The following is a 13,643-nucleotide window of genomic DNA, read 5'->3' as shown; positions in this document are numbered from 1 at the left end:
ATTAGTGTAGGTAAATGTCAAAAGACCAGCGGCGACCTCTCTCGGATTAAAACCAATTACATTTAGCGCGACGTTTGAATTCCAACAAGAATTTATTTACTTGATATTTAAACCTTCAGCTAATTATTACAAAGAATAATCACTAAGATACGTTAGGGTCTAAAGAAAGATTATTAAATCATATCATATTATAAATAGGCTCTATAGATTTCATATTTATTATTATTATTTCAACTAGAGTACATTTTCGAATTCTACATATAAAATAGTTTGGTCACAGATTGACTCATTAATTAATAACTGAATGATCAATTTTGAATGAAGAAATAACCAAAAGCAATATCTATCTAGTTACCCATTACTATAAATCTATATAATACTGTTTCCATTTAATTCATCTGCAATAGTATGGCATCTCAGTTTTCTGCTTCTTTCTGGATTTCAGTTTAGAAAAGAATTCCTTAATGTCCTCCTCTCGAATAACTTTCTTGTTTTCAGCAAATTTCTTCAAGTATTCACCCAGCTGCTCCTTAAAATCATTGTATCCAGCGAGAAGCTCGATTAAATTAACTCTGTCCATTGAGTTCAACATTTTCTGTTCCGTATCCACAGCTAGATCTTTCATCTGCTGCATCTTGACTTTACCCTTTTCCTCGTAGAATTGCACAGTATCCTCTTCATCCAATAAAAACTCTACCTGTTCCTCTTTGTACATGTCCATGCAAGTGGGACACTTGCACAGTTTGTTGCGCCAATCTTCATTTTCCATAAACTTGGTTGATACAACAGTGGACTTGGTCTTGGGTTTGCAGCAGCTACCTTCAGTTTTCAACTCAACTAAAATAGAAAAGATAATGAGTAAAACAAGAGGAATGTTACAAGTTTTGCTTACCTTCATCCAGATCCTTTCCATTATCTTCCAACTTTACAGCATCCTGACTCTCAACAGAAATGTCAGCTGCTTCAGACTCATCAGTTTTCTCGACTTTGGTAATTGTTAAACCATCGTAATGTAAAAGGAAATCATGTTTTTCAATACATCTTTCACATATCATTTCAGCATAGTTTACAGGCACAGAGGCTCCTAAATGTCTGTAATGATACCAGTCTTCACAGAGGATACATTGAGCCATTTCATCCTCTATGGGATCTTCAGGGTTTGGGTATATTGTTGAGCAAGTGCAATACAAGCCACTAAAGTTTTGATTATACGAATTATCCTCATTGAAGTCAGTTTTACTTGGTTGCAGATTACACCCGTTTGGAAACCTTTTGTTTCCACAATCACAACGAAATTTCCTTTTCGTATACAGCTCAATAAGATTATGACCATCATGACAATGATACGAGCATGCCAAACAAACTCCGGCTGATTTTGTGAAATCCTCTTTTGCTTCTACAATGCAAGTCAAACAAGCATACAATGGTTGACGTTTCATGTAGCCCTGAAGAAAATTATTTGTTAAAACAAACATTAGAAATGTATTCAAATTGATTTTGGAACATATATTACATTATCATACGAACAGTTGATATCGTCAGTGTCTCCAAGAACGGCGGCCACTTCTTCCATAACCTTCTCTTCGCCATTTAATATATCGCTTATAGCCCAAACCTCTTCATTTTCGTTTCCCTCGATCGCTGCTGCACTTCCTCCTGCCTCGTTTTCAGACATTTTATACAAGTAATTTCAATACTAAACGAATCTCCCAAGAAATAATTTGCCGGGTGTCTTCAACCTTAAATCTGGTTAAAACTGAAAGAAAAAACAACGGAATTGTTGTTTGTTGACCACTCTGACTTATCATCAATGGCTTCAGCGTGCAGATGGAGCCAGCTGTCTTTAAATTTAAAGGTCTTAAAACGGATTATTCAATTTAAATTTATTTTATTTTTGATTAATTTCGCATTAAAAATATTTTTATTTCTTAGGACTAACATAATTAGTACATAATTGAAATCTGAATTTTTTTTTAAGGTAACAGGGCCGGACCGTTAACTTTTAAAAAGTTTCTGATGGTTAATAAGTTGCATACCTTTATTTATAGCAACAACTAAATCCTTTTGATTACTTAACTGAAACATACAAATATATTTGCGTATAGAATTGTAAATTAAACTTGTAGATTTATTGCTTTCTGTAATTATATGTCTTATTAGTCCTATTAAGCGTGTCCAGGTGCGGCTCATCTATATGGGTCTTAGGGGCTGAACCCCACCTATGTTTGTACAATATATTTAATAATTATTAAATAAAACTAAAAATTTGGCAAGTAGCCGTTGACTTGTGTCAGTTAGTTGAATGAAAATAAAAAAATATATTTGCCAGAATTGTATATAGTATGGATATAGATTCTTTGTTAAACACTTTGGATACGTGCGGGCAATTGGGATTGGTGTTATCCACGGAAGAGAGCCTGACTCTATACAATTCCTTATTATTACTTCAAAATGAAAATCACTTTCGGAAAGCCTTTTTCTGGGGACGCATTTTTGGACACGAGAAGGACTATTACGTGGCTTACGGATACACGAACGACGTTCTTCTGAACAGAGTTTTCTATTACAGCACAAACTGCAGAGATTGGGGCCTGCTGCCCAGACCTACAGATAAAGCGTTGCTTCTTACACCTCTGTGCACGAGTAAGTTTCAAGGGGACCCAGCGCTCGTCGTAGATATCCTAATAGAAAAAGATGAGATTTCAATCGGTGAGAAGTTGAAGGCACCACAAGTCCGACAGCTGAAGGAGGAGGACAGATTGGCCGCGGCTATTCATTTGATTAACGAAGAAGCCGTCGTCGTGCCTAGAGGTGTTTTATTCCAACGACCGGATGGCGTGGTCGTGGAAAATTTAAGTTTCGAAGGACTGAGCTATTTAGAAGCGATGGAAGTAAAATCGTTTCTGCATTACCGCAAAGCGAGGAATAAATGGAATACCAATTTATTAACGAGAAATGATTACAATTACGCAATTGATTTCCTGGATTGCGCCGACGAGGACGTTCCCGAGGGTTGCTTTGTTACACAGATTTCGCCGGGAGGCATATACGTAGTCGTACAGTCCCTCTATTGGACAGGTTTCATGTTGTACCATAAGATCGGTACACCTATTTATGGTTACGCATATTTTGGTAACGGTAGGAAATGCTTCAATTTGCCGTTTATGCTACAACTGTTGTAAACATACATTTGTAAGAAACGATGTTAATAAATTAAACTGTTTCATTGGCACATTTTGTTCAGATTTACATTAATTTGATTCTGATGTGATTTTCCTTCTCGCTGGTTTTAATCCTTCCCGTTTATTATTGGTTTCGCCCGTGTTATTGATTTCTTGATGTTACTAGGCGTCGCGATGCCCTCAGTGACGTGTGCTGCGCAATACCTCCATTGATTCCAAACGCGTTACAAGTGTCCCACTCATGTGAGACGACCCGAAAGGGTAAGTGCTATTCGCTGTTACACTTATTTATTATTTTTATTGCAACTATTTTTACTTCACTATCTATCGATACTCCATTTACTATTCCAATAATGAAGAAGACGTTGAGAATTGTATTTCAAACCACACCCAAATATTTCAGCGTTCACCATATAAATACGTACTTGTTGATTTATTAACTTTTCTTTTGTCTTAATAGGTCCGAATAAAACATGAAGTGCGCTTTAATTTTCGTGTTGGCTTTCGCCATAGGGACCTACGGCTATACCACAAAGGTATATCGTAATAAATCCAACTTCTGCGAATATAACTAATAATTATGAATTTAGGAGCATTACTTTACATCCGATTTACTTCGTGATGTGATGAGTCGCATGTCCAAGGATTTCGATAATTCCTATCTCGATTTCCCCGAAGGAAGATTACCGTTAGGTTCTCGTTCCCTCGCGAAGGAATTGGAAGAAGAGGAACAGCTGTATCCGTTGGATTATGATACGCTCGAGCCGAACCTCCATCCGAGTCTCAGAGATCAAGAGTTTTTGCAACACAGCAGCCTGTGGGGCAACCAGTACGTGTCTGGTGGAGCAGGCGAAGGGAAACAGCGGTTGAAACCGGAAGGGACCTACAAGAATCGTCAGGAGATAAAAACTGATGCAACTCTGCCAGCATATTGCAATCCGCCCAATCCATGCCCAATCGGTTACTCGGGTAAGAGGAAGTGAAATTATTTTCTGATCATATATATATATATAAAATCGATACATTCTAGCGGAAAATGGATGTTTGGAGAAGTTTGAGAACACCGCTACGTTCAGCCGAAAATACCAGGCTGCGCAGGATTGCATGTGTGATAGCGAGCATATGTTCGATTGTCCAAGTGGTGTAATGCAGGATACTAATGACGCTTTAGATGCAATGGATGCATTGAACGAACTGGAATTCAACAGATTTCTTCAACATTCCATTCAGGTAATGACATTTTCCTATTTACAGTGAATTGTTTTATTACATTCAACTGTTAACAACAGGTTGATCCAAGTCTTCAGCACAAAAATTTGGTTGCTAAAAAGTTTAACAACTTTAAGAAGAGTGAGCGTATCAATCCATTTTTGACTGGTGAACGTTTACCAGTTGCCGCGAAGAAAGGTAACAATGTTTACTACTAAATAATGGATCGGTTTGGAAGACCTTCTGGTCTGGATGACGACGACGACAATTTTCGCTTCGGACATGGACTACGACTATTCACCATATATATCTCAAATTCCTGTAGCGCGATGTGGTGCACCCAGCTTTGTTAGGATTCCAATATTAATTGATAGCGGCTTTATGTGTGGATTTAAAAAAAAAAATAATAATAATATGACTCTAAATATGGACTCGATAACTAAACAATATTGAAACAAAACCAATGGATATGGCCCCATACTTTTAAAAAAAGTAACAGCATTTCTCTTAAGAGAATCAGCCAAACGACTATGAACAACTTCGATGATGCAAACCTGAGAGACCCCTCAGAAGCATTGAAATGGAACAATTAAAATGGTAGCAGTTTTCCCCAAGTTTTCCCTTCAATGGTTCTCGAGTTGCAACAGCCGGTCGAATCATGAACATATCAAGTCTGAACTTACAATGCACATTGACGGCCCTACGTTTCCGCAAAAAGCGTCCGGAAAATCGGCCATCACCTCACCTTTTCTTTTGGAACTTCCTATGGAATAATAGTTGCATCGGATGTTCCCACCGGTTTTCCGCGTCGCCGAACGGAATCAGTCTGTGCATTGTGAATTCCCTCTTAAACTATTTATAAAGAGATAATGTAACAATCAGATCCTCAAATCCTCAAATCTAAGCGACTTAAGCTTATTAAGTGGAGTAAACTAGTAACGAATACAAGCGTTACGAGCAAGGAATGACATTTCGAATGATTACAANNNTGTACTAATATATGTAAGTTGATGTGGTTAACCATTTCAACAATGTATCTCTCTGCTTCTGGTAGTAACTATGTATGTGTTAAATTTAAACTTATGGGAATATGACGTATATACACATTCTCTTCAATATATATATGAATGGTATTTAATGGTATTTGATGCAAAAGTAACTGAGCTGTTTTATTTTCGATCCATCCACTCATCCTCATCCCATTTGCGTAAGCGGTATTAATAAAAAAAAAAGAATACATGTATTTTCTAAATATTGAAAACTAATCCACTTCGGTTTTAAATAGTTTTAAATGTTTGCACAAATGCAAATTAGAAAAGTCCCACGCAAACGCTCACTCTTTCGCGGATTCGATTATGAAGAGCTTAAAGTGTATATCTACGAATTCGGTGATGGATGGATCGCAAAATTTTCGCATGGCCCAGTGAACAACGAGACGCGGTTAAAGTTCACAAGAGAAGTCTGTTGGTATTTTCTGGTCAATTTCCCGCGACACGATATAACATTTAAGCTCGAAGATTTATGTGAATAAACGGACAAACTTTGTCCGCGATATGTGTCCATGCGGTAGACACTAAAAGAAAAAAAAACAAGTTTGGAAGGTTACAACCTTTCCGTGCTGAATTTGGAAATTCACATTTTCCACTGTATAGATTTGTGGGTAGTTTGCAAACTAGGTGAAAATTATATTCGATGGAATGTTGCCATCTATAAGGTGGAGGAGGAGGAGAGGCGCATAAAGACAGACTAGTCTCGTCTCCCTCCTTTCCATTTGTACGTTGGAGCCGGTTTGATTTGTTGTCTGGATGTCGATAACTCCTAGGAGTCTCGTCCTGGAGTCGACCGTCTGGCTCCACGTGTTTGCCAAAAGCCCAGGGACTAATGCGAAACTTTGATAACGAAGCCCGTCTGCACAAAACACCCCCGGGGCCTCAGATGTACGTACGTACGTACACATACCAGAAGAAAAACTAGTATTCGAAAAGAAAGGAGATATGAGACGGGGCGGCGGGAATAAACGCTTCCCCCTTCAGGATTTATTACTCGCGAAGTATACAACCGTGCGGATTTACATTTCAAAAACGCGGTTTTGGCAAAAATATCTGATATTATTTACTATCTCAATAATGGTTAGCCGGAGCAGCTCGGATGAAAAAGTTAAATGGTCCACCACTCTGTTTACCGAAGAGCCTCTGAATTTATTGTGGGTATCGCACCCGAAACGCAAATATCTTTCCCTTTTCTATCGCCAAAAACACATACATTTAAATCGCATCTCCATTTCAATATTCTACGTATTCTTGTTTAGTAATCATAAAATATATTTGAATGTTTGCATATATTGTTTTTTATACATTGTATTTTGGCAGAGAAAACGATGTTATCAAGTACTTAAGAAATTCTGATACATTCGACGATGATTCAGTGTAATGATGTAATATTTTATTTTTGGTTTAAAAATCAATTTATACGAACGGTACCTTTATTATTTCGATACTACTATTGTATAGTCTTGATCAATATGAAAGAATTAACATTTGAGACGTGTAAACTTAAAGATTTCTTTACTTATTAATAAAATTTATAGCAATTAAAATTAGTATTAACAATAAGTATCTTAAGAAAACTTTATTTAACAATTGCCTATCATTAAAACAAAATTGAAACGTTTCCAAAGACACCTTTGTTAACATTTTATTCGTTGCTTACAAAGATTTCTAAATCTCCACAGAATCAACATTTTCTGTTACTATTAGATTGAGTAAACAACTATATATGTTTTGAATTTTATTTTGATAATTGTAGAAAATAGCAATAAGTCATCAATAATTTTGAATATGGAAATTATTAAAGTATTCCATATCATCAACAGTATTGTATTTAAAATAACTAGCTATTAGTCTTTTATGGGATTACACCCACATCTTCTTTGTTTTGCTTTAATGATGATCTATGAGATCATTGGAAATCAATACGTCTTTGTCTGCCATAACATACTCAAAATATAAATTTGATTGATTGACTAAATTACTATTTATAAAAGCAAACTCATGTTAAGGAAAACAATTGAAGTTCATATGCTATTACACTTGATGCAAATTAACTGGATGATCTTATTTATTAGCCAGAACTTGTAACAAAGAAGATATATTATTTTCGAAAGTTTTCACAATACTTCTTGTAAATGAACATTAAAATGTATCAAATCAATTCAATAATTTATATAACCGATACAAAAATATAATAAAAGTGTATACTTATCTTATATTTGCTCTTCCATTTAAAATATTCTCATTTAATTTTGTATTTTATGAAAGAGTAAGTAGTTAATTAAATTTAGGAGAAATGAAGAATAAAATATTTGTATTCAATTAATTTATTGTATCTATAAATAATTTCTACATATACAAACATAAAAATAAACATTAAATATTAAGTACATTAATTAATTTCGTGTTTGTAGTAAATACATGTAAAGATGAGTCTACATTAAGATAGATACATTCTATTCAGGCATAAGAGAAACCAGAAGACGTACAAATATGGGAAAGTATGTGAAGAGAGGGAAGGTGGAGAGAAAACTCGTGTGCATATAAAAGAAATAATTATCTTCATAGCCATATAAAGCTGTGTGTGTGGATGTGGGCTTCAGTATTCTCGTATTCGCAGATACCAGAAAAATCCACAAATGTTTATACATTTGAAACTTAAACGATGCCTAATTAATTTGATTCCTTACGTTTACTAAACCTACGTAGATACAAGCAGGAGGCGTTCAGAGGCAATTACGTAAAAATTAACGGGGAGAGAAAAAAAATATTGATTTAAACAGAAACAACGTGCGCAATTACAATTGGGTGAAAATACGACGAAGATCGTGTCAACGATTGTGAGGGAACCGTTTCAATTAACGCTAAACGCCTCCACTCTCAGATCCTTTTATACACGTTGATTAGGTAGATCTGAAAAGATAATCAATCGAAGGTGAAAATCTAAATTAAAATTAAACATACAAACAGGTACACTAAATATTAATAGGAACTTGGACTTGTTTATCTATTTTAAGAGTTTAGAGGATATTCGTTATTTGATTGATTAACAACGCGTAATAAGAAATTAACAAAAAAAGTAAGTAATGAAAACGTAACAAGCTTCAAAACATGAATTCATGATTAAGTAAAGATATTAGTTTACTATTGTTACAATACTTTGCAGCCGTTGAATTATTGTGTTCTTTTTTTTTAAAGTTTAAATTAGAAAAATTAATTAGTTGGAAGATGCAAGAAGCAAAACAAATTGTATTCTCTGAATGTGCATGTGTGTGTGTGTGTTTATTGTTGGTCGGGTCACTGCATAAAAACATGAGCAGAGTCGGCGCCGTTGAGCCTACACCGACTTAGTGGGTATACACACAGCTCATTAATGCGAATTTCTATTTATAAATTTTATTATTTCGCGGCCCACATCGAAAAACAAAACGGCCGTCTCGAAAATCTCTTCATTAAACACATTAGCGCATACAAACATACACACGCACATTCCGTGATTATCGTTTATGTAACCGAAGCGCGTTTATTCTCCTCGTACAAATTTTGACAATTCAATATCTCGTGCTGTATTTAAATGCTTGCTTGAAACATCAAAGATAATTGATGAAATGTTACAAAGGTTGTTGCACCCAACCTCTCACATGCACACAAACTGCATACGTTCGTACAATATTATTGCATCAGGCCAATAAGTGCAAATGCAAAAAAAAATAAAATCAACGAAATAATTAAAAACTATATCATATCATGTACATATATAAATTAAAGGAATGTCTGTGTGGTTGATCGTACAAATAGATCCGCGTTAGTATTAAATATGTTTGGGACTAGAAGCACGCCTAAAATTACATTAAATAATCGTAATAATAATAATAATAAGGAAAAAAAAGAAATAGAGAAGAAGAAGGAGTAGTGGCCCGATATTTCCACAGGCCTCGGATTGGAGACGAGTGTGCCTCTTGAAAGATGTAATAAAAGTCAAGTGCTTTAATGATGCCGGCGTCGCTGAAATCGGAACTCATGAAATTATAAAACTGAATCGAACTCCCTTGCGATGTAGCACGCGAGAACTCAATCCAGATCCGCGGCTATGCATTTGCATTGCTTGATCCTCTGGATGCGTTTCTTGCGAAAGCGCGGCGTGCTGTTGGGACACCTCAACGTGACCGTGATCCAGGTGAACTTCTTCGGTTTGCAGAAGCCGCACGACTTGAACGCTGGTCCGTTCAGATCCTCGTCCTCCGTTTCGGAACTGTACTTCCGCTTGTTCCTTTTCTTCGGGTTCTTCGGGATGTAGAACGAATTGCATTGGCCGTAGCAGAATTTGTTGATGATCGTGCGTGGTAGACAGCCGTCCTCCTTGATCTTTTGGATGAGCGGCTCCGTCTTGCACCAGTCCCGTTGCAGGTACTCCTTTTTGGTAATCAGCAGTGCGTTCTTGCTGGACTTGAGCACTTTCCTGCCTTTGTAACCGCGCAGATCGGCCAGAAGGTCGTTCGCCGTGTACGGCTCCGTGTGGTTGTTCCTCTTCAAGAACAAATCGACGTCGACCCGAGGATTATCCGTGGTTTCATCGATGTTGACGCGCTTATACTCGAAATCATAATCCGGAGGCGTGTAGGTCTCGTCCAGCTCGTTTTCGATCAGGTATGTTCTCTCCTTGCGCTCCTCGTTCTCTCGTCGCTCGGCAATCAGGCGCTCCACTTCTTTGGTGTTGATCATATCCAGAATCGAGTTGCTCCTCGGATGTCGTATGGACTCGACGTTCACCAGTAACAGCAGCAGAACGAATACTGGAACCAGTGCAATCTTTGAAGACATCTGCAACGAATAAAGATTACTTTTAATGAGGCTATCCAGAGAGATAGGATCGAAACGAAGCGAAGAGAAGAGAAAATAATGTTGTAATAAAAGGGGCAAAATATGAAAACTGCGTAAAAGCCAATCCTGTGCGAGCGAGGTACCGACGACGGTGCGACAACAGGTTGTACATAGTTAGAGAAACCACGTAGAGAGGAGATACTTTAAAGAGAGAGTGAGTGAGCGAGTGCATCAAGGATCGCCCTACGCGCGACTCGACGACTCCTACTCCATTCGTTGCGTGGGAGTTAGGACTCATTCATTCATCTGTTCAGACTCTATCTACACATGCATCGAACACGCATCGTCCACAAATCACAATCATCAAAAAACATAAAGCATCCATCAGCCTCAAACGATCTGCTACGTTCATCTTAGGCCACCTAGGGCCCTACTTCGCCTCTTAATTATCTTTCTTATGACATTTTAATTATGCAATAACTGCACGTTCACAGTTAAACACTAATATATCTAATTAAACTGCACGCCCACACCACTTACAAATTATACGATTCTATACTAATTACAACATATTTTGCAGATTATTGCCTCGACATCCTTTAGAATGTATTATCGATAATTTAAACATACCATTGATTAATTTGTAATCGTATAAAAGGTTATGAACTCGAAATACAATTCTTCATAATTATGTATTTCGGATTATATTATGGATTAAAATTATTTACAGATCTCATGCGATATATACACTTGAATGCATATTATGTTTGGTCATGCATCTGAGAACGTAATGTGACCTTACGTATTTTGTAGGTAGATTAAAAGAACCAATTAAGTATGACAAAGGAAATAGACAAAGCCGCTCATTCCCAATTTTTTCTTTCGTTTCTAATTAAATTATTCCAAGATTCATTAGCATTTTTGCCTATAAAAATTAAATACACCTTTATGATGCAAATGTCTTCTTACCTATTCCTATTATTGTCTATTGTGAGAGAAAAAAAAATGAAAACAATAATAGAAAAATTTAAATTGTCTGAAAGAGAGATGTGTGTGTGCTTCTTGGTAATTTTTTCTTGTTCCGAAAAAGGAAAGAATAACATGTGATAGAACACCTCTTCCACCTTCAATTTTAACTATGACAAGCACGCTCGTTTTTGCGCGCTTTGCATTCGCTTTTCAAAAAGAAACCATATAATCTCAAATAATAATCTCTTGCATACATTTGTAGCGATTGATTGAATCGGAGAGTACGTGATGAATACCAATCGAGAAATTCGGCAGGAAAAATCCTATGTGGAATTACCACGATTTCGTATTCCGGCATGACTCTTTGACACAAGGATGTGTAATGTCCGTTACTTATTTAATAGAAGAAATTGTAATTTCTTATTAGCTGTTCGCTCATTGCATTCTAAAACAGCGGTTTGCGAAACTTAGTATTCCTCGTGCATTCTTATATGTGTAGTTTTATGTCACAAACTAGATTGATGCGTGTTTGGCGGCAATATTTGATGTAACAAATTGACCACAATGTTAGTAAGAAAGACATCATCAACTTAAATCAAAGGAACATGTTAAGCTGACACCATTTTTTTCCTAGTAGTAAATTAAAACATCATATGACTACGGTGTGCTCAACGTCATCTTAGATATTTCAATGCTTTCGCGTGAGAATCGTAGAGGAAGTATGAATGTTTCTCACGATTATGGATTTAACAATAAGATCATTTCGAATGAATATTTACAACAGCGTTCTTAAACCTTTCAACACCGCTTTTTTTGTACTGGCAACCTAACAATCTTCTTATAGGATTTCATCCACGTACACTTTCTAGTGAATGTTAAGAACATAAAATTAAAATGTATATAAACAACAATTTTCTTAACTTTCTACTAGATTTTTATTTAATTTTTTTTGTTGTTGCAATTTCAAAGAATAATTAAGAAAATGATATATTGTCAACATGCATTTTCATTGACAATAACGTAAATGAGGTAATTAATATTTAAGATATTCAGAAGTGATAATAATGTAACAACAACTCGTGCAGTAGTGTTAGTTAGTGTTCTTGTATGTCCGGGATATTCCGGATATATCGTCTTTTTTAATGACATCATTAGACATTCTTTGAGAATATTAATGATGTCTGGTATTACCAAGTTAATAGCAAGTAGGAATAATGAATAACTCTACAGGAATAACGTTAATCTTCAAAATCAGTTAATTTCTTATATAATATAGTTTTCGTTTCACATAAAATGTTTATATGAATTAAATAAGAAACATTCAATTTATATTATTAATAGAACGTTAGTAAATAGATAAACATAATCTGTATAATATAAATTGCTAACTGACTTAGTGTTAAAAATGTAAACACAAATAGCATTTAAGTGAATTATTAATAGGTAATTATAGTTTGTTCTCGTTGGAAACGGATTTATCATACAAATAAATTATTTGTATTCAATTTACACGTGTAATTTTCACGTCAAAATGGGAATTTATTGTGTACAAGCAGAATTAGTTACGGATAGAATTCGAAGCCTCGAGCATTTCTTTAGAATGTTAATTTATTATTAATATTAAGGTGGATGGATTAATGACTGTTGTGTTAAAATTGTGGCGCACTCTGTAAGGTTAATATGAATGTGGATTTAATGAATGAATAAATCTGTGAATGAATGAGCGTCGATGGTTGGGAATGGGCTTCGTTACGGTTCTGTACGGAGGATGATGATGATGATGGTAAAGGGGGCCTCAAGATGTGAAAGGTGTAGCGAGCTGGGGCCGGCCGCGTGGGTGTCCACCGTCAATGGGAATAAAACCGTAAACGCCAGAAAAGGCACCAACCACAAAACCATGCCAATCTCCTTCAGCCAGCTTCATCTTCTCACTCGCACGCACACGCATTTCCGGTGCATTTCATCGATGACCGTAAATCTTTTCCACTTCACGTCACGAATTTTTCTTTCGACGTCATTTCTCTCTTTAAATATTTGCCCATTGTTCGCGGAAACAAAGTGGAAAACGTGTTCGGACTACCTTCGCATAGATCTACTTTGCAGACGGACGGACGTGCGATTCCTCAAGAAAACGGTCATCTTCTTTGCGCTGTTGTCCGTCCATTCATTCATCGATTCCAGTCCATTCATTCATGCAATACTCCCGTACAAGAAAGTGCTAATAGTGTAGACCGTAAATCCATTGATAGCAGCCGCCGAGTTGAAGATAAAATGAAATGGTCGGTGTCTAGTAACTGACACGAACGCTCTCGCTCCTTTCCTTGCGGAAACACAAACAACCGATCTTTATGTGTTTTCGTAACTAAATAGACCTATCGATTTGCATACGTACTCGCATGTTACGGATTAAAAA

The 13,643-nt window shown here is 36.2% G+C and overlaps 4 protein-coding genes across 4 annotated transcripts in view; 2 read left to right on the top strand and 2 right to left on the bottom strand.

Moving 5' to 3' along the window:
- Positions 1–241: 241 nt before the first annotated feature.
- LOC108569236 (putative E3 ubiquitin-protein ligase UBR7) lies at positions 242–1,800 on the bottom strand. The gene is made up of 3 exons (XM_017930705.1): positions 1,514–1,800; positions 893–1,445; positions 242–837 (listed from the first exon to the last, which is right to left on the bottom strand). The coding sequence occupies exons 1-3, from the start codon at positions 1,673–1,675 to the stop codon at positions 395–397; spliced, it is 1,158 nt and encodes a 385-aa protein (XP_017786194.1). The 5' UTR covers positions 1,676–1,800; the 3' UTR covers positions 242–394.
- A 542-nt stretch (positions 1,801–2,342) lies between these two features.
- On the top strand, positions 2,343–3,182 carry LOC108569233 (radial spoke head protein 9 homolog). Its single transcript, XM_017930702.1, has one exon. It carries the CDS (start codon positions 2,343–2,345, stop codon positions 3,180–3,182), a length of 840 nt encoding a protein of 279 aa, XP_017786191.1.
- A 163-nt stretch (positions 3,183–3,345) lies between these two features.
- On the top strand, positions 3,346–4,916 carry LOC108569242. Its single transcript, XM_017930717.1, has 5 exons — positions 3,346–3,443; positions 3,643–3,718; positions 3,773–4,151; positions 4,213–4,412; positions 4,472–4,916. Exons 2-5 carry the CDS (start codon positions 3,656–3,658, stop codon positions 4,607–4,609), a joined length of 780 nt encoding a protein of 259 aa, XP_017786206.1. The 5' UTR covers positions 3,346–3,443; positions 3,643–3,655; the 3' UTR covers positions 4,610–4,916.
- A 4,257-nt stretch (positions 4,917–9,173) lies between these two features.
- LOC108569241 overlaps positions 9,174–13,643 on the bottom strand; it is an 8,945-nt gene continuing 4,475 nt past the window's right edge. The window contains exon 2 of the mRNA XM_017930716.1: positions 9,174–10,261. Within this exon, the coding sequence (XP_017786205.1) occupies positions 9,512–10,261 (750 nt within the window). The 3' untranslated portion in view covers positions 9,174–9,511. The remainder of the gene's footprint in view (positions 10,262–13,643) is intronic.

The sequence above is a fragment of the Nicrophorus vespilloides genome, unplaced genomic scaffold (assembly GCF_001412225.1).
Source record: "Nicrophorus vespilloides isolate i.1.1-1 unplaced genomic scaffold, Nicve_v1.0, whole genome shotgun sequence".
Taxonomy (NCBI): domain Eukaryota; kingdom Metazoa; phylum Arthropoda; class Insecta; order Coleoptera; family Silphidae; genus Nicrophorus; species Nicrophorus vespilloides.
This window is presented reverse-complemented; position numbering and strand designations above follow the sequence as displayed.

Coding starts and splice junctions, on each gene's coding strand:
- LOC108569242 (XM_017930717.1), top strand. CDS start 3,656: ATGAAGTGCGCTTTAATTTTCGTGTTGGCTTTCGCCATAGGGACCTAC. Junction 3,719..3,772: donor CCTACGGCTATACCACAAAG/GTATATCGTAAT, acceptor TTATGAATTTAG/GAGCATTACTTTACATCCGA. Junction 4,413..4,471: donor TTCTTCAACATTCCATTCAG/GTAATGACATTT, acceptor TGTTAACAACAG/GTTGATCCAAGTCTTCAGCA.
- LOC108569236 (XM_017930705.1), bottom strand. CDS start 1,675: ATGTCTGAAAACGAGGCAGGAGGAAGTGCAGCAGCGATCGAGGGAAAC. Junction 1,446..1,513: donor TCAACTGTTCGTATGATAAT/GTAATATATGTT, acceptor AATTTTCTTCAG/GGCTACATGAAACGTCAACC. Junction 838..892: donor TGGAAAGGATCTGGATGAAG/GTAAGCAAAACT, acceptor TTTCTATTTTAG/TTGAGTTGAAAACTGAAGGT.
- LOC108569233 (XM_017930702.1), top strand. CDS start 2,343: ATGGATATAGATTCTTTGTTAAACACTTTGGATACGTGCGGGCAATTG.